The following is a 19,231-nucleotide window of genomic DNA, read 5'->3' as shown; positions in this document are numbered from 1 at the left end:
TAAGAACGGACATGCTGCATAATGAGATGGACATGAGCCTTTGGAGGCTGGGGCAGAATGTCACTGTTAAGTATTAAGCAATTCCACAAAAATGTCATGTGTCTAACTGGAGCTACAGATGTGGCTCAGTGCAAGAGCTCCTGCCTTGCATGCACAAGGTCCTGGGCTTAATACTACAAGGAAAGAGACAGACAGACAGACAGACAGACAGACAGACAGACAGACAGGAAGAAAAGTAGGTATATAAGTAGGTGACTAGACCATGGAGGGCACTACACTGTTGAGTTCATGCTAAATGTGCTACTGGGAGGGGGGGCCTAATCAGAGGTGGTGGGTGGCTGGAGGGTATAACCTGGAAAGGTATTCTTTTTTCTTTTTTGCTTTGTTTGAGGTATGGTCTCACTACATGATCCAGGCTGGGCTTGAACTCACTATGTAGTCCCCCCAGGCTGGCCTCAAACTCCCAGCAATCCTTCTGTGTCAGCCTCACAAGTGCTGGTATTATAAGGATGGGCACTACCCCCAGCTGGGAAGGTGTACTCTTTTTTTTTTTTTTTTTTTTGGTACCAGGGATCAAACTCAGGACCTTATGCTTGCCAGGCAGGCATTTATGCTGCTGAGCTATCTCCCTCGTGTATTCCTGACCCCAGCTCTTCTTTCTTTCTGCTTCCTGGCTGCCACCATCTCTCTCTACTATTCTGTTTCTGCCTTAAAGCTGGATGATCATGAACTGAATCCACTGGAAACTGTGAACCTAACAAAGCTTTTCTCCTTTAAATTGTACATGTCAGGCATTTTGTGCCAAGGACAGGAAAGACAATTAATACTACCAGGTAGCCTACCTGGCCTTACCCCAAACCTAAACCCAAATCTTACTTCACGAACATTCTCCACACTTCATGTGCATAATGAAGTTTGGGGTAAACACTAAAACGTCCAGAACTGCTCTGCGTAGGCACATGTTCCAGAGTCAGCAGGAGATGGATGCCACTGATCTGCAGTCCCCTCACTGCCAGTTTTCATGTATGTCCACCTCCCTGTGGGAGACTGCATGTTTAAAGGGCAATTCTGACTCTGCCTAAAATATGATGTCACCATTTTGTCCCTGGGCTGACACTCAGCTACCACTCTAACAACTGGCTGAATTTAACCAAGGCCTCACATCTTTGCATAGAAACAATAAGTATGCTAACAGAATAAGCTGGTTCAGTAAAGGCTGAACCCAGAGTTGTCAGCCCTGAGCTCAATGCACAGGTCAGTCATAACTAAGAGTACAGTGAGAAGAGAGCTCTTGACCAGGCATCACAGAAAGATACACTACAAGTGCAGATGTGCAGCATAATCCTTTAAGTTCAAGGTTGATTTCCTTGAAATAAAGATGCTAACCAATTCATTCATTCTGTAAAGTCTGCAATTCTATAAAATAAATTTCTGTTACTCAGGAGCTGCCTACACTTTTAACCACACATTTAGAAAACTCTTGAACATTTAATGATGGCTTACCTGCGCACACCTTCCTAGGTCTTTCCTGTCCAGATACTGAAATATATTGATTGCCAATTCATAAGGCAGCTGGACATCAAAGAAGGGCACATCATCCATTTCATTCTGAGGAGGAAAAAAAAATACAATTTTGAGATATGAAAATAACTAATATTTGCAGCCCCTTTAAGCGACAGCTATTTCCTAGGAGGGAATGCTATCATGAGTTCTCAAAGCAGTCATACAACTGATGCAAAAGTCACCAGAAGCTCTCACCTCTGATTTCCACAGACTGAACTCCTCACATTCACTTGTGAAAGAAATCTACACTACAGTTTCCTGTAATTCTCAGTAAAGGAAAATTAGGAGTGTTATCATATATCCCAGGATACACAACAGGAACTCATGGAAAGGTTTGGGCACTTGATTCTCAGGCCAGATGACCAGCAAAGTGGCCAAAAAATGAACCTGGAAATCAGCAAGGCCACTCCTGCTCCCAGGACATCTGCTACTTCCCACCACGTAAGAGGCAAGTAGGTAACCCCAGCTGCAGAAATGCTGCCCTGGATCAGAAAGTGTTTTCAGCACGAGGGAAAGACTAGGGTGAAGAACATGAGCAAAAAGTACACAACGGGAAGGTAGCTCCAGACCAAGGTAAACACCATTTTTCCTTGAGGTTTCCTAATGCTCTCAGGGGCTTACACTGGTTAACCTGAGCGAGCCAGTGCAAACAAAGCAGTTCTTCTTCACTGTCATTTATTAATGTGGAGAAATGAGAGCCTGCCTGCCTTTGGGTAAGCAATTAGAGATGAGGTAACAGGCTTCGGCTGAGCGATAAGGCTGTCATGATGACCCTAGTAACACAAAGGAATATGAGCACAGAATAGAGAAAAAGCCAACTGTGCCTGGTCACGAAGCCACCTGCCAAGGCTTGCTATGTTATGTGCTTTTGCAAAGCCAGGGAAAGCAGTGCTCTTTGTCCCAACAGAACTCACTTAATAAAATCCATTTTTAATAAGCTTTGGCTGACATCATTGACTTACTGGTTGCAAGCAAATTGTTAATTCACCACTCAAACACAAGAGTTTTATGTATTGCGAGGCTGCAGTCTCAGAAAATAGTCTTAGGATTTAGACTCTGTTTTAGAGCACTGATTTGGACCCCTTCAAGATTCAGAACAAAGACTGTTCTGGAATCATATGTCTGTTCATCTAGGAGCCTCAGGGCTAAAGGAGAATCTGGAGCATAAGAAAGAAATGTAGAGTTTAACTACAAAAACAATACAAGAAGAAGTAGGAGGGCCAAAAAGGGTCTCTAGGGGGTGGGGAGTGAGAGCTGACAGTTCTCTGTGGAAAAAGAAGGAACTGAATGTTAAATCAGGACAGAAATACTGGCCATAGAGGGGAAAAGGAAAACAATCTGCAATGGTAATTGCAAGGCACAGGGCTGCTGCCTAAAAAAACAATAGGAAGTTATTGGTCTAATGTTGGGTGAGGTCCCTCTCACACATACACACACACAACTGGCTTCTCACTCATCAGCAAAAGAGGGCCAGCATGGTGCCTCAGGCTTTTAATCCCAGCATTTGGGAGGCTGAGGCAGGAAGACTTCCATGGGCTCCAGGCCAGCTGGGCTACACAGTGAGTTCAAAGCCAGTCTGGACTACATACTGAGACCCTGTCTCAAAACTGGAGGGGATTACTCTCAGCCAGAGACAACTAGAGAATCCCCAACAACACACTGGAGGGAGTCACTGCTGATCAGGAAATCATATAAGACAGATTACCACTTACCACCTGGACTTCCTCCTGCTTATTTTTTTGGATTATTCTTACCACAGTGAAATGGAAAGGCCTGCTTCAACCACTTGTAAACAAAAGTAAAATGTTTCTTAACCTTATACATCTAGAAAACAAGCAGGAAAGAAGTACACACTTGTTCAAACTAATGTCTCCTTTAGCAACTCATCAGGTCTGTCTTTCTTTAATAGGTCCAATTCAGGATGCACCATGAACTAGTTTTGGGACTTGATGTGACCAATGAGGCATAAGACACTGGCATTACTTTCTGGTACAGAAATGTCACACCTCTGATGCCAGAAGCCTTCCACCTTATGCCATTCAGCTGGCCTATTCTCTAGTCTCCATCCTCATTCTGGGATGCAGCATCTCTATCTGTGCATGATCCCAATGCTGCCACTGTCCTTGTTCCCAGCCACTGCCCTCGCTGGGATGTACACTGCCTGGAAGGTCAGAGAAAAGCAAAAGCATCCAAACTTCCTTAGCTGTTCAACAGATACACTATAACGACCCTACAAAATGGGTATGCTATTAAGAATAAAATGAGACAACACATAGAAAAGGCTCAGCACATCACCAGGGTTGAGTATCCAATAGAGGATCGTGAATATGGCTCTTTGCTTTCAAGAGTCACTCCAGCTCTCTTTCCTTCTTCAAATATTTGTTAATCTGGCTTGCCTCCCGTGTACTCCTAAATCAGCTTGCTATTTACACAGCCTGTTTACACAGTATACTTGTCATTGTGCTATAAGCAGAAGACAGTCAGTAATAGTGGTAGTAAGGGGTGGTAAAGCAGAGGCAAAGTCACTCCAGAATCTAAACACTGGAAGTACATGCACAAAGGAAGTTCTCCAAGAAGAATTAAAAACAATCTATAACTTCGTGTGTATGTGTGCGCGCGCGCATATGCGCACACGCGCTTTATTTTTGAGACAAGGACTCACTACACTGTTTAGGTTGGCCTTGTGCTCACTTTTGTAGCCCCCAGGCTGATCTGGAACTCGTAGTGATCCTCCTGTTTCAACATCCCAAGTGCTGGAATTACAGGCAGGCGCCACCACACATGGGGTTCTGGGGACCTGCACAGCATGTGGGTCTTGTGATTGAACTTGGGACCTTGCGCTTGCCAGGTAGGTGCTTATGCCTCTGAGCTATCTCTCCAGCCAACAATCAATAACTTTAAGAGTATTCCTCTGTAATCACTCAGGAAGTCTTTGCTCTGGTCCATGGCAAATGAAAAAGAGGCAGCCCATCAGGTACAAATGACCAGTCAGTGGTATTATGACCAACACACTGACAGTCTGAGATGCGATACGGGGTCTCACTATGAAAATGTACACTGTTCCATAGGACAACCACGGGGCCAGGGAGATGGCTCAGTGGAATAAGCGCTTCCCTGGCAAGCGTAAAGGCCTGAGTTCAATCCCTGGTTCCACCAAGAAAAAAAAGAGAGAGAGAGAGAGAGAGAGAAGGAGAAAACAAAAGAGAATAGAGGGACAAGAAAGGGAACGAAAAAGAGGAGAAAAAAGCGACTGGAATGAGAAAGAAAAATGGTGGCAAGGGGAGAGATCAATAGGACAACCACTGCGCAAAGCACTGAACTCTACCTATGTAAGCACCAACATTCCAGAACCAATTCTTTTAAATCACTGGGCTCTTAGAATTATAACTAAACTCTACAATGATTAATCTTCAACCCAGAACATGCAAGCCCCAGGTTTTCATGCTGATGACCTTCCTTGTTGCTACCAATTGGGGAATAAAGAAGGAAAAAAGAAACTAATACATCAAATGAAGCAAAGCAAATCAAAATACCAAACACCTTTAGAAATACCAAGACCCACAAGGTCAGGTCACCAAATTGTGACGTTTTGTGCTGCATATGTTTAGGAATAACTGTGCCAAGACATCCATGCAAGGCTCTGCAGTGGGGTCACTCACACTTGCCCTTTGGGTCTGAGACTCTCACTCCCCAATGAAAATGCTGCCCGCTCACAGCTGAGTCCCTTCTCACACTGACCTTGGCCAAACCAAAGGCTTCACCAAAGCTGCACCCTCTGCCAGAGGGCAGTCTGTACACAGTAACTAGTCAGTGTCCGCACAGATGCCTGGGTCCCTTGCCTCAATCTGACCTTTTTGCAAGGCCAGCCCACTAAAACACCTACATTCAAATCTCCATCTCGGAGTCAATATTGTGGAAAGGCCGACCTTTTTTCCAAAGCAACAGACATGACCCATGGTGGTCTTACAGTCCATATATTCCCAAAGGTTCTTATGTATAAGTGTAAAGACTTTGGTCTATGTAGCCTACTTTCTTCTCTTCCTCTATTCCAGTAATACTGAAATGCATGTATTTGATTGTAATATTATACAAACCAAACAAGTAGAGTAAATTAAAGGTAATGTCAATAGGACATTACAAACTTACAAACTTTGGTTTGTTGTTTCTATTGACATACCATTTGGGAAATACCTTACAAAGATTAACAGTATGTTTGACCTTGTGGTTGAAAATACAACTCTTTTAAGGGTACGCACAACTTGACAAGAATTTCAAGCCACATCCTGGACAAAAGCTGCAGCTTAGTAAACATGTGAAGCCTAATGGCTGCTGCAGAATGTTCTTGGCAGTATTTCCAAAGTCAACATTTCAGTTGCTACCAGAGAGCAGAGAAATTCCTTGTTATCTATCAGATACCATCAGCTATCTACCTAAATACAGTGAAGCTAACAGCCTCAGTGAGCCACAGTAATCCAACTCTACACTGACAGTGACTTAAAAACATGAAAATGGATAACTTGGGCATTTCACAAACATGCTAAGGAGGAAGAATTTAAAGACATTGTTAAGGCCAGCCAAATAGCTCAGCAGATTAAATGCCTGCAAGCAGGTCCAGGGTCCAGGGGTTTGATCCCCAGACCTGCAATTGAGACTAGATATGGTGGTGCATGTCTATAAACCCAGCTCTCGGGAAGCTGTGAAAAGGTGGATCACTATAAATCCGATCTACATAGTGAGACTCTGAACACCCCGTAGATCCTTCCCTAAAAAAATACAAAAGTAAATAAAGATATTGTTAATACAAGAAAACTTAGAACTATTTTTAAAAATCACTATGACTATACTGTTTAGGGAAAAATTGTGTTCCCAGCAATGAATCTTGCCATATATGCTCTAGAAAACCAGTTAAGTGCAAAGAATTAACATTCCTTCAAATTTAAGGAAACATACCTTTCTAGTGGCATACAACTTAGCTTTTATTATATTCTTTTTTTTTTTTTTTTTTTTTTTTTTTTTTTTTTTTTTTTTGCAGAGCCGGGGATTGAACTCAGGCCCTTGAGCTTGCCAGGTAAACGCTTATTCAAGTGAGCTATCTCCCCAGCCCCCACAACTTAGCTTTTAATACTTTGTTGATAGCACAAATATTCTCTGCCATTTTTAGAGACTTGTCCTGTATTACACATTAAAATCACCATGGAGTGTTTTTGCTTTTGTTTTGTTTTGTTAATGGCCTGAGCCCCACCTGGACCCAGGCTCCAAGTTCCACTGGTGGGGCTCAAACATCATTTTTCTCAAAGCTTCGTTGTGCAAATTAAAAGTTAAGAATCACAACCCTAAGTCGTAGGTGGTTATTAAAAAATGAAAACCCACCCCTTCTTTCCCAATCAAGGGGGGAAAAATACACAAAGGGTCGTGTTACGTTTGTTAATTTAAGGTCAGTGAATACCAGATTTTCCCAAAGTCTACTGGACTTACTCCAAAAATGCTGAGAGAAATTGCAAACAGATCCATCCCCAGGGAGGCTGATCTGTACTCCTATGTGCTAATGTAAGACTAATTCTGTAAATGGAATGGTTTTGTGCCTTACTGTTAGAAATTTAATCTGTCTTCTCTTGTTTAATAGAAGAAGGGATAATTACTAAGAGCCAAATCAGTATAAAGTGAAGAGACTGACTTAAGGTTTTTGTTCACAATGTATATCTCCAGGGCAAACAACAGGAAAGAGCTTTACATGGTGTTTTGAGAAGCTGCGAAAAAGTGCCTTAGGTTCAAATAAGAGATTTGCAGTAACATTTCTACTAAACCAGAGACGGAAAGGAGGCTGTTTTCTAAAGGAGTTTATCTCAACACTCCACATAACATAAAAGCAGAGCAGAGAGGGCCAACTCAATCACAATCAGAAGGAACAGAAGGGCTCTAGTTTCACCTGTATCTTCTTTGAGAGGGAAAAGAATTGGTTGGTTGAGGGAGGGGCAAGTCTGAAACACTCAAAATAATCAGATACTCATTTTTGTCTCAAACTACACAGTTTTACATAAACAAGTGAAAAATGAGTATCAAGAATGTGAAAAATGGTCGTCTCTGGGCAATACCATTATAAGAGATTTCTGTTTTCTATTTTTTTAAGTTTCCTAAATAGTTCTATAATATGCATACAGCACATCTTTAAAATAAAATGATTTATGTTCAAAACACTGCCTGAATTCAAGGCCACGCCCAGTGCTGGGGGAGGGCAGGTGCTATTATAAGAAAAGGCATCTGTATCCAAAGAGCTAAAATTGTTTACATAGATAACTCATTCTCACGTAAAACAAAGTAAGTACAGGAGACTAGAAGAAGCAATATGGATAGTTCCCCAAGGTATTCCACAGTTCATTAGTAAGTCAGCTATTTAGAACTTGGAAATCATTTCTCCAAAGAAACGATGCTATAAAGAGAGGTTATGCTCCCAAGGAATAAACAAAAAGCCAATTTATCTCTTAACATTGAACCTCCTCCCCATGTCTAGCTATAAAGAAGAGCAAATGGTTTTCAATACATATGTGTGGATTGCACACACAAATGCTATGACTGGACTGTAACACTACAGAATCTACTCAGCCCAGTGCCTTGCACATGGCATAATAGACGTATAATAAATAATCATGGAACTTGATTTATGTGTGTGTGTGTGAGAGAGACAGACAGACAGACAGACAAGACAGACGGACAGACAGACAGACACAGACACAGAGACAGAGACTGGGGATTGAACCCAGAGAGCACAGAGTTATATAACCCCAGTCCTTTTTATCCCCCCTCCCCCCACCCAGCTCAGCCTGCCCTGGGGGCAGGGTTGGCAAGGCATGTGGTGCCAGGATCGGACTGCGGTCCCTGAGGTTGCCTAAGCAGGTGCTTTAGACTGCTGAACTATTTTGCCAGCTTCTTTATTTTCTCTTTGAACGTGTGATTTTCTTTTCTCCGCTTTCCAAAGAGCTGGGATTGTACATTCACAGGTGTGTACCACCATGCCCAGCTTATGTATCTAAAGTTTTTGTTTGTTTACAGGAATAGGCTTTCCAAGTTGGAGGCAAATTCTCACTCACCACTTACTGGTTTCAGTTTCCTAGGAACTCAGGCAAGGAAGGGAGGTAGAAAATGCCAACCTAAAGGACTAGAAGTGATGGGGAACCTTTTAGAGCTTTCAATGATACCAAGAGCCCACTGTAGCATGAGTGCTGTAGGTCCACCTCCCCTGGTCTGGGGGACTAGTGCTGGGGGAGCACTGGAGGCTGAGTGTGACTGTGAAGTCAGTGTGGAGCAAAACAAGCAGGACCTCTTCTTTCAAAGCTCCATTGGCAGGGGGCTGGAGAGATGGCTCAGTAAAATAAGCGCTTGCCTGGCAAGGGTAAGGGCCTGAGTTCAAACCCTGGTCCATAGGATCAGAGCTTTAGAACACAGAAAGGACAGTAGGAAGATGATCCTTACTAGTCAGAAGCTTCGGGTCCCCAAGGGGTTACTATGCAGGGTGGGATTTACTTGGACAAAAGTTTGGAACACTCCAAACACAATCCCACCATCAGGATTGGCTATATAATTTCTAGGGCCCAGTGTGAAAAAAAAAAAAAAAAAAAAAAAAAAAAAAAAAAAAAAGGGAGGGGAAGACCCTTGGGCAAAAACGATTAAGAATTTAAACACAACAGTATAAAACCAGAGCAGAGGTTCCTCCTGTGACCCCTCAAGTTGCATGCCTACAGGCTGCTGCCCTTGGCACCAAGGAACCTGTGCATGCTGCTGTTCTCCGTTGTGGGTCCCCTCCCCACTCCCTGAAATGTGACCTGCCCAGATAAGCCCTGCTGGAGAGCACTATTGGAACTGCAACCCCTCCTGTGGCACACACACACTCTATCCCTTCTACCTGCCTTTTCTCCAGACTGTTTGTTATCTGGCAATTATCTGTCCATTGTCTCCTGCTCCACTAGAATGTAAATTACAAAAGGAGCACAGATTTTTTTCTCTTGTTCACTGCTGTACTCCCAGTGCCAAGAAGAGTGCCTCTTCATACTGAGAACACTGAAATAAATGAATGAAGGCTAGCAGCTTCAAACTGCTGAATGTCAGGGAAGACAGGATCTAAGTTACACGTTTTTCTAATATGTATTCCCATAGATTGTTTCAAAATACACCCAAGCAGAGACCTGCTAATCATTGACTATAAAAAATACATGGCACTGACAATTGAATCTTTTTATTTAAGACAAGAAAACCTGGGGCTAGAGAGAAGAAGAATTAACACACAGAAGATGGAATTTAAGCTCAACCTTCCAAGGAAGGCAAAGGACAGCAAAGACGAAGGGAAACCATTCCAAGTGGCCAACGCGAAGGCTCACCACAACAGTGTCAGGAGTCAGCAGCCATCTGAAACTGCACCTAGTCTACCAACTACAGAACCCAGAACTGTAACAAAGCCTTCCTGCTTCCATTAATGTCATTCTTTCAAGCAAGAAATAAATAAATTTTTTAAAAAGAAACAAGAGACTGAAGACAGGAAGCATATCCATCCTGTTTCCTGCAGTAAATAGTAAGTGGAATGGCACCTTGCACATCTGTAACTATCTACAGCATATGCTGAATGAGCAGGAAATATATTCCCAGTCTGTGCCGCTTCAAACAGCCACCTAAGATTGACACTTGTAGTGTAGCCATTTCCTAATACCCACTCCCTTTTAGAAAACCTTTCTACTCTCACTTTCATTCAACAAGGCTTAAGTGAGGCACACCCCACACCTCTCCAGGAATGGGGACAGGGTACAAATCTAGACAATTTGAATCAGTGATTGACTCAAAATCTGTCACAAGACCTAGTTTGGACCAATAAGACTGCAGGTTCATGCAATTAGCTGCACAAATCCCAAGCTCTGTTCTCTTCCTCCTGTGCTGCTAACTTAACAGAACATAAGAGTACAGTTGTTGGTAGCCACTGTGTCCCCCAAGAAGGGGAACCCTGCTGTGAATGAAGACAACAAATGGAAAGCAGGACCCAGAGAAGACTTTCAGTTACACCACATAAGCACCCAAACAAGAACCAGCACTTAGAATTTTCAACCACATAAATTAACACTTGATGATTCCACTTGATGATAACACATGATTCCACTGTGGATTCCTTTAAGCAAGTCTGAGTAGGGTGCTTGCCACTCTGCAACCCAGAAAGCTGAATAAAAAAAGGGGACCAACCAACTGTGGATCAGCAATACCAACTAAAGAAACACAAGGGGGGCCTGCCCCTTAGCTCAGTTCTTTAAGTGGCTGCTTCAACAAAGCAGTCAGGCTCAGGTTGCTGTGGTTAGATCCCCACAACTCAAGCCAGCCAAACCTGTCCTGAGGTCATTCGGAGCCAAAAAAAAAAAAAAAAAAAATTCTTCTCCGCATCTTGTACAGCAATTAACCTCTGGGAGGAATGTATGCAATGTGTTAATCATTGAAAATGTCCTACCAATTTGATTTGAAACTGTCTCATTGCTATTTGTTTATCAATAAAATTATGGAAAAAGAAACACATGCAACAACATTCAGGTGGCTATCTCCAAAGAGCCTGGGTTAATGGAGAGACAGGGATGACAGTGGGTTTGTTCTAAAGCACGATCTCATTATGAAGCCCAGGTTGACCTTGAACTTGTGCTCCCTCTGCAGTATGGATGGGCCTCCATACCCAGTCGGACCACAAATCAGCTGTGCTCCAAGGTTGGATGCTGCTCATGGTAGAGCCTGGTAGTAGTGAAAGTGGTGAATCTGAAAGGGCAGAGAGCTCAGCAACATGAATTCCTGGGAGTGAGGGCCGGCTTTTTCCAAGTACTGTACATGTAAAACTTGGACCTGCTATACTCCCTCGATCTTCCCCTAGCTTCATGTTTAGGATATCTTATATCTCTCCACTATTTTTGAAGTCAATGCCTGCATGTTACCGCTATAAAACCTTGAGGTTCAGGATTCAAGATCCAAAGGAATACAGTATAGAACAACATCTCAATTTCCAAACACCGGGATGCTGCCCTCTGCCCAGCAACTGATGCAGCAGGTCTAGGAAATTCCAGAACCTATACTTTGACAAGGTTTCAGGGGATTTTTATGCCAACTCAAGTTTCACTTGGTGAGATACAAAATTCAGAAGATACAAGCTGAGCATGCGGTATGTTCCTATTATCTCACCTACTTGGGAGCCCAAAGCAGGAGGATCCTCAGTCTGAGGTCAACCTGAGCAACACAGCAAGGCCATGGAGAGGGAGAGAGAGAGGGCAAGGGACAGACAGGGAGACAGAGAGACAGACAGGGAGACAGAGAGACAGACACAGAAACACAGAGATAAAGCCAGAGACAGAGAAAAAAAGAAAAAAAAGAAATCTGGATTAAACTTCAATAATTCAGTGCCCAGAGTTTATCAGCCGGATAATAGGGCAAATCACAACAATCTTCTAAGTGTGTTCATATGTCAAAGGGGAATTAACGCCTACCAATGTGGGCACCTACCAACATGGGCTGTTGTTAGACCTAAGGGAGACCACAGGGCCAGGGAGGGAGCTCAGTAGTCTAAGCGCCTGCCTAGCAAGCACATGGACCCGGGTTCGATCCCAGCGTACCACACACCATGCCGGTCCCACACCTAGCAGGCCACCGAAACCAGACCTGGAGGCGCATGTCTGTAATCCCAGCACTGGGGAGGCTGAGACAGAAGGATCACTAATGAGCCTGATCTGCGTAGTGAGACCCTGTGCCAAATAAATGAAGGATGAAAATAAATAAGGGCAAGCACACGACAAGACACTCAACTTGGAAGCTACTATTTGAAGACAACTACATGTTATATAAAATAATAAGCCATTACTTCTTTAAACAACTTCTACATACAGAGTTATCCCCAACTGGAAAGCTATAGAAATTTTCTTTAATACTAATTAAAACCAACTCAGTAAAGCCTGCGATTCTCTCCTAATTCTTAATGGGGGAGTCAGGGATCTAGTCAACTAATGTTGATTCTTCTCACTTAGAGAAGGGGGTTATTTTTATGGAAAAGGCTTCCAACTTCCTCTGAAAAATCCGTGAAAGATAAGAACTACTATCCTAAGGCTACTCTCCCAAAGGAGCCAAAGTTTCTCCTCTCCCCCCCCCCGCTTTATTTTCTGAATATATGCAAACAGAAAAGACTAACACGAACCGTGGGCAGAAAAGATAATTTTTTATGCGTTGTCTGGGCTCTCCTCTCCAAAGTCAACCTTTGTGAAGAGTTTTGGTAGGTATCCTGGAACAGGATTGGCTCAAACCCACTCCGACTTAGGTGGCGAACATTTGGGTAGATAACTTTTCGTAGCTCTGTCCCGTGGGATGCTCCCGAGCATCCCTGGACCCCTGGGACGCCCGACAGCGCGCGACCGCCCGCACACACACACACCCCCACTGAGTCATCCAAAATCTCTGCAGTCACTGCCAAACCTGCGGGACGAAAACTGCCCCCGGTTGAAAAGCAGTCGAGCCCCCAAGGCGTGTACCGACACGGGTGCGACTAGGTGCCCCCACGCCCCTGCACCGCAGAGAAAGTTCCGCTCTGGTTCCTGGGGGTTCACGCCGGGGGCGGGGGCCGGCCCGGGCAGGGCGGCGCAGCAGGGGCCGCCACTCACCAGGTCGCGGATGAGCTGGTCCACCAGCGGCTCCCCGCCCCCCGCGCCTTCCCGGACCGGAGGCGAGCGGGAGCGGCTCGAGGCTTCCGGCCTGGCCGCCCGCGCCGCGGGGGGCCTCCCTGCGCCCTCCAGGAGGCCCTGGGCCAGCGCCAGGTACCCGGAGGCCTGCTCGTCGCCCCCGACTGCCACCTCGGGCCTTCGCGGCCGCCGCCGCTTCCTCAGCGCCTGGGCTTGCGCCAGCTCCTCCTGCCTCCGGTGACCCGCCGGCTCCGTGCTCTCCCCCGGCTCGTCCGCGTCCGCCTCCGCTCCGTGCCCGCCGCCGCCGCCGCCGGTGCCACGGAGCGGTCCCTCCGCGAGAAGTGTCCGCCGCGACCGGAAACCAAGAGGACGGCGTTTTGGGTTCCGGGCGGGCGACCACGCCCCCGGCTCCGCCCCTCCAGCTGCCCGCCGGGCGGAGGACCCGCGCCCGGCTTCTCGGCTGTCCTGGGTCTGGGCTTGTCACTCGCAGATGGCTCCTTCCTTCAACAAACATGCGTCGAACGGCTCCATCGAACTATCTGGTGAATGTTTCATCTTTAAAAAGCCATTACCATAAAGGACACGTTGCCTGAGCCCCCTTCAAAATACTGCCCCTCACTCTGAGCAAGCGTACCCGTCACTCTGGCTACTTTCCGAAGCGGATCTGGAAGTCCTCTTTCCTGAATGTGACACAAAGACACAAAGCGTGATTCTTTTTTGTTTGTTTTTGTTTGTTTGTTTTTTTTGGCAGAACCGGGGATCGAACTCAGGCTCTTGCACTTGCCAGGGAAGCGCTTATTCCACTGAGCCATCTCCCCAGCCCCTGTGATTCTTAAAAATCCAGCCAACGCTGCTGCCCGGTGCCATGCGAGGAGAAGGCAGCTCCTAAAACATCACCGTGTGTCCTCGCTCGCCTCATTCACCGTCTCCGCAAGGCGCGACTTCGGGCTCTTTCCCCCAAGTCAGAAGGACCATGAAAAAGTCATGTTTAAAATCAGTTCGAGAGACACCCAGCCAACCACGACAGTTAAAGACACTCATGAAAGAAGACTTCCGGAACTACTTTGGGAGATGGCAAGAATGATGGGAAAAGTGTGTTTGTTCCAAGGGAAAGGGAGTGTTTTGAGAGGGAATTAATTAATAAATGGCTTTGCGTGTTTCACTGTCATAAATTTGTTTTATAAATTAAACATTCACCATATTTCCCAGTCACACCTCATAATGAGTAAATGAAATATTGTGCACCTACTAAATATATTGGAAAGGAAAATTTAATCCTATGAAAAGATTTTCACAATATAGCAAGTTTTTAAAAAATCAGGATATACACCAAATAACATGTACTAGTTTGTTTTCTGTTGCTAATAACACAGTACCACAGACTGCTTAGGTTTAAGGAAAATAGGCTTCCTTCATTTTTCTAGTCAGTGTTATCCTAGCTGAGATTCCTCTAGAAAACAGATCCTGAGGCATGGGCTTGCAGGCGGCTTGGTTAGTTGGAAATGTGATTCCAGGATTGGGGAATAGAGCACCTGAAAGAGGAAATGGATTAGCACAGATAGCTAATCCAAAAGGCATTCTTTGGACCGGCCAGATAGCTCAGCAGATTAAAGCACCTACTGTAGGCAGACGCAGGCACCGGGGTTCAATCTCAGAATGCTGTGCTGCTGACCCAGTGGGGGGGGGTGCGCTGACGCCTGTAATTCCAGCATTTGGGAGGCTGAAAACAGGAGGATCATTACTATTCTGATCTGTGTAATGAGAACCTGTAGACTCTGTTCCGAATACATTTAGAAAAAGGCATTCTTTAAAAAAAATTCCCAGGCTGACTTCAGATAGTCAATCTCCCTGCTTCAGCCTCCAGAGGAGCTGGGATTACACGTGTGTGTCATACACTGAGCACAAATGCTTTATCCCACTAAGACCTTCTGAAAAGCCTTAAAGTGGAAGCTCAAGTGTTTTCCAGGGCCTGGGAGATAGCTCAGCAGGCATAAGTACCAGCCTGGCCAAGCACAAGGTCCTGAGTTCAATCCCTGGTACCAAAAAAAGAGTGTTTTCCAGGAGCTAGAAAAGGGAAACATTTAACCACTGCTCTCTTAACTCATTGGAGAAAGGTTAGATTGGAGTTTTAACAACTTCCCATACCAGGATTGGAGTTTTAACAACTTCCCATACCAGGATTGGTATAAATACATGGGTTGGTATAAATAAACGGGTTCCCTCCATATAAGGCCAATGGAGATGCCCTGAGGCAAAAAGCAAGATACACACCGTACAACTAACAGGAGGGATTGTTAGGACTGCAACAGTCATTCTAAAATAAATAAATTTTTCCTATAAAGGTTTTATTATGCATAACAGAGGGCCTCTGCCTTCCTCCTGGGTGTCTGGACGTAGTTCTGCTCTTCTCGTTTTCTCTTAGTGCAGATGTGTCCCCATCATTTTCTTTTCTTTCTTTTTTAATGTAATTGGTTGTTACAGGGTCCCTCTATGCTGCTCGGACTCACAGTGATCCTCCTGTTTTCAGCCTCCCCAGTGCTGGGATTACAGGCATGTGCCACTATGTCTGGACTCTGTGGCTGGCTCAGCATGTCGTGGGGACAGGGCTGGTACGACAGGCGGTGCCGGGATCGAACCGTGGTCCCTGAGCTTGCCTAAGTTTGCCTGAGCTTGCCTAAGCAGGTACTTAATCCGCTGAGCTATCTCACCAGCCCCCTCCCCACCATTTTCTTCACAAAGTTGAAAACCCCCTATCCATGGCGCCATCAAGCAGCTCCATTGCAAGTTACGGCTACCTCAGATCATGTCCTGGTCAACTTGGAGGTCTCATAAAGCATCTGCGGCCGCAGCCATATCTTCAGTCACTCACATTCCTGATCAGCTTGTGGTCATCAGGGCCCATAGTCACAGAATAACTCAGAACTGTGGCACCGTTGTTCAGTGTCTGCTGCCAATTAAGTACAGTGGGTTTTTTTTTTGTTGTTGTTTTTGTTTGTTTGTTTGTTTGTTTGTTTTTGGGTTTTTTTTGTACCAAGAATCAAATCAGAACCTCAAAATTTGCCAGGCAGGCATTGCACCAGTGAGCCAAATCCCTGGCCAATTAGGTATCCTTAGAAATATCAGTAATGAGCTCTTTTCCCTTGCAAACATCCACCTAACCTGCTTCACCCTATATGACCTCCATGTGGAGCCCCAGGGTCACTCAAACTTGCTTTATTACTTATAAATCAAAAGCCAAATTTATAGTCCTGCTAATATCTCCAGAATTTATAAAGCATCAAATGTCTCAGTCACAAAGTAAACTGCAGATTTTTAAACAATTTATGCTGCTCAAGTATGGTACTTCCTCTCACCCCTTTAAAAGGATTTTTACAAGGACAGCAAGGGCAGCCTGTGGCACCATTAGTCACTCAGAGCAGATGGGAAAAACAGAGAAAGGAAGGAAAATATTGTCCTTTTCTCATTCTTCTCGACTTCCCCCGAGTAAATGTCTGGGCCTCCATCCCTTAGATGAAAATAAAAATGTATTCCTTGAAAAAGGCTGAGAAAGTGCTTATAAAATTCCTAGCATCTGGGCTGGAGAGATGGCTCAGTGGTCTAAAGCACCTACTTGAAACAAGCTTGGCAAAGCACAGGGACCGCGGTTCAATCCCCCAGCACCACATGCCAGCCAGCCCGCCCCCTGGTGGGCTGAGCTGGCCACATACACACACAATAAATAAATGTAATAAAAATAAATAAATAATAATTAAAAAAAGGCCTGTCATCTTTTAAAAAAAAATTCCTAGCATCCATAAAGCACACATTAAGCGGTCAATAAGTGATGGATATTATCCATACTAGGAGTATTGGGAGATAAAACATTGTGTTCAATTTGGGCTCTGTCAATCTGGCGTCCGTATTAAGCGTGTTCTTTGCAAACTCAATCCATTCAGGTTCTTGGGTTGCAAGCAACGGAAACTAAATCATGCTACTGTGGCCAGGGAGATAGCTCAGTAGAATAAGTGCTTGCCTGGCAAGTGCGGGATCCTGAGTTCAATCCCCGATACTGTAAGTAAGTAAATAAATAAATAAATAAATAAATAAACCATGCTACCTTCAGGAAAAGGAATAGAACCCAAGGGATGGCTCAGAAAGTTAAACTGAAAAGGAAGTGACCAGACTTTTGGAATGCCACGAAGTAGGTCCAACGCATGGATTCCATGAAGCAGGAACAGGGACTCATGACCCATCTCTGTAGGATGAGCTCCCTGTCTGGCTTTCTTCTTCTGGGATTCAAATATCCAGAGCAAAGATTCTCAGAGTGTTGCCTCTGGACCAGCCACATATGGAGACTCCCTTGAAACACAAATTCTCAAGGCAGACTGCGGAATCAGAAACTGTGGGGCGACCCCAGTGATCTGTGGTTTAACAGCTCTCCAAGGTGATCCTGGCACCCAGTCTATTATGAGAACCCCCTCTCCCAGAGGATTCTCTAACTGAGAACCCCATTGAGCCACATTCTCAACTCCTGATAGGGGGTGGAGAGCGTAGTGACAAGCTGGATTTCCACATGAAATGGAAGAGACAGAGGAGGGAGAAGGGATTCAGCACCAGACTAGAATATCCATAGGAGAAGGACTCTAGGAATTCAGTCTTAGCATCCCCCATGCTTACAGGCTCTTCTCCACCAACTGTCCACATGGGGTTCATCCCCCCAGAAACCCCAGTTGAGCTGCTTCTTCCGACATATGGCCATCATCCTACCCCCCAAGTGCCTCCCATTTCCCTCATCTTCCTTCAGCAGCAGAAATACAAGAACTTCTTGATTTCAGGGTCAAGTGACTCTCAAGAAGGTGGTGAGGGTAGGGAATAAAATGAGAGATTAATTCACCTGTCCTCAGGGACAGGGCTAGAAAGTATAATTGTCCTTGATTGCTGCTGTAACAAATTAAGCAGCTTTGAACAGCATACAGTTATTCTCTGATAATTCTGTGCATCCAAAGTCCAAAATCAGTTTTGCTGGACTGAAGCCAAGGTGGTGGCAGTGCCAGGCTCCCTCCAGAGGCTCCAGAGAAGATTCTGCTTCCTTGTCCCTTCCTGCTTCTGAGACACCATCTCTTGCACTCCTTGGCTGTGGCCCCTTCTTCCACCTTCAAAGCCAGCAGCAAAGCATCTTGCTTCAGCTATCCAGGATAAATGTGGCAATCAAGGTTAACCCCCTATCTCAAGATCTACCACTGGTCACTTCTGCAAACACCTTTTCTCCACTTAAGTTAGCATTCACAGATTCTAGGGAAAAGGACCTCAGTGTCTTTGGAGACTATTATGGTTTGGATCTTTAATGTACACCCAAAACTCCATGTATTAAAGGCTTGGTCACCAAGGCAGCAGGATCTGAAGTTAGGAGGTAACTGTATCTTGAGGGCTCTGACCCCTCAGGAGTAGATTAATCCATCTATGGATTCATAACTTCATGGACTAGAGAGAGGGGATGGAAACTTTAAGAAGTAGTTTCTAGGGCCATCCAGATAGCTCAGTGGATTAGAGCGCCTGCTTAGGCAGACACAGGGACTGGGGGTTCGATCCCTGGACTGCCATGCTGGCCCTGCCCCCTGGGGGCACGCTGAGAAGGCAATTGAGACTGGGCATAGTGGCACACGCCTGTAATCCCAGCCCTTGTGAGGCTGAAAAACAGGAAGGATCACTACAAGTCCAATCTGTGTAGTGTGACCCTGTAGACCGTGTACTAAATACATTTTTTTAAAAGTAGTTTCTAGTTGGAGGAGGTAGCTCTCTCCTACCTGTTTCTCTCTCTCTCTCTCTCTCTCTCTCTCTCTCTCTCTCTCTCTCTCTCTGACTGCCACGAGGAGAGTGGTTTTGCTTCACCACACACTCTCTACCGTGACATTCTCCTTACCACAGGCCCAAAGGCAGCAGAGCCAAGGGACCATTCTTATGGTTTGTGGCTAGTTGTGCCCCCAAAGCCTTGTGCAGTCACTGGCGTGGGCTTCTAGAGT

General features: G+C 45.1%; 1 protein-coding gene across 1 annotated transcript in view; it reads right to left on the bottom strand.

The window, feature by feature from the left end:
• Fbxw8 (F-box and WD repeat domain containing 8) overlaps positions 1-16,134 on the bottom strand; it is a 123,750-nt gene extending 107,616 nt beyond the window's left edge. The window contains exons 1-4 of the mRNA XM_004636336.2: positions 16,102-16,134; positions 13,805-13,912; positions 13,215-13,697; positions 1,504-1,608 (exon numbers count right to left, since the gene is read on the bottom strand). Of these exons, the coding sequence (XP_004636393.1) occupies positions 1,504-1,608; positions 13,215-13,697; positions 13,805-13,912; positions 16,102-16,134 (729 nt within the window). The remainder of the gene's footprint in view (positions 1-1,503; positions 1,609-13,214; positions 13,698-13,804; positions 13,913-16,101) is intronic.
• Between the last annotated feature and the right edge of the window lie 3,097 nt (positions 16,135-19,231).

The sequence above is a fragment of the Octodon degus genome, unplaced genomic scaffold (genome assembly GCF_000260255.1).
Source record: "Octodon degus isolate 3935 unplaced genomic scaffold, OctDeg1.0 scaffold00079, whole genome shotgun sequence".
Lineage (NCBI taxonomy): Eukaryota > Metazoa > Chordata > Mammalia > Rodentia > Octodontidae > Octodon > Octodon degus.
The sequence above is the reverse complement of the archived record's forward strand: the minus strand, read 5'-3'. Positions and strand labels throughout refer to the sequence as shown.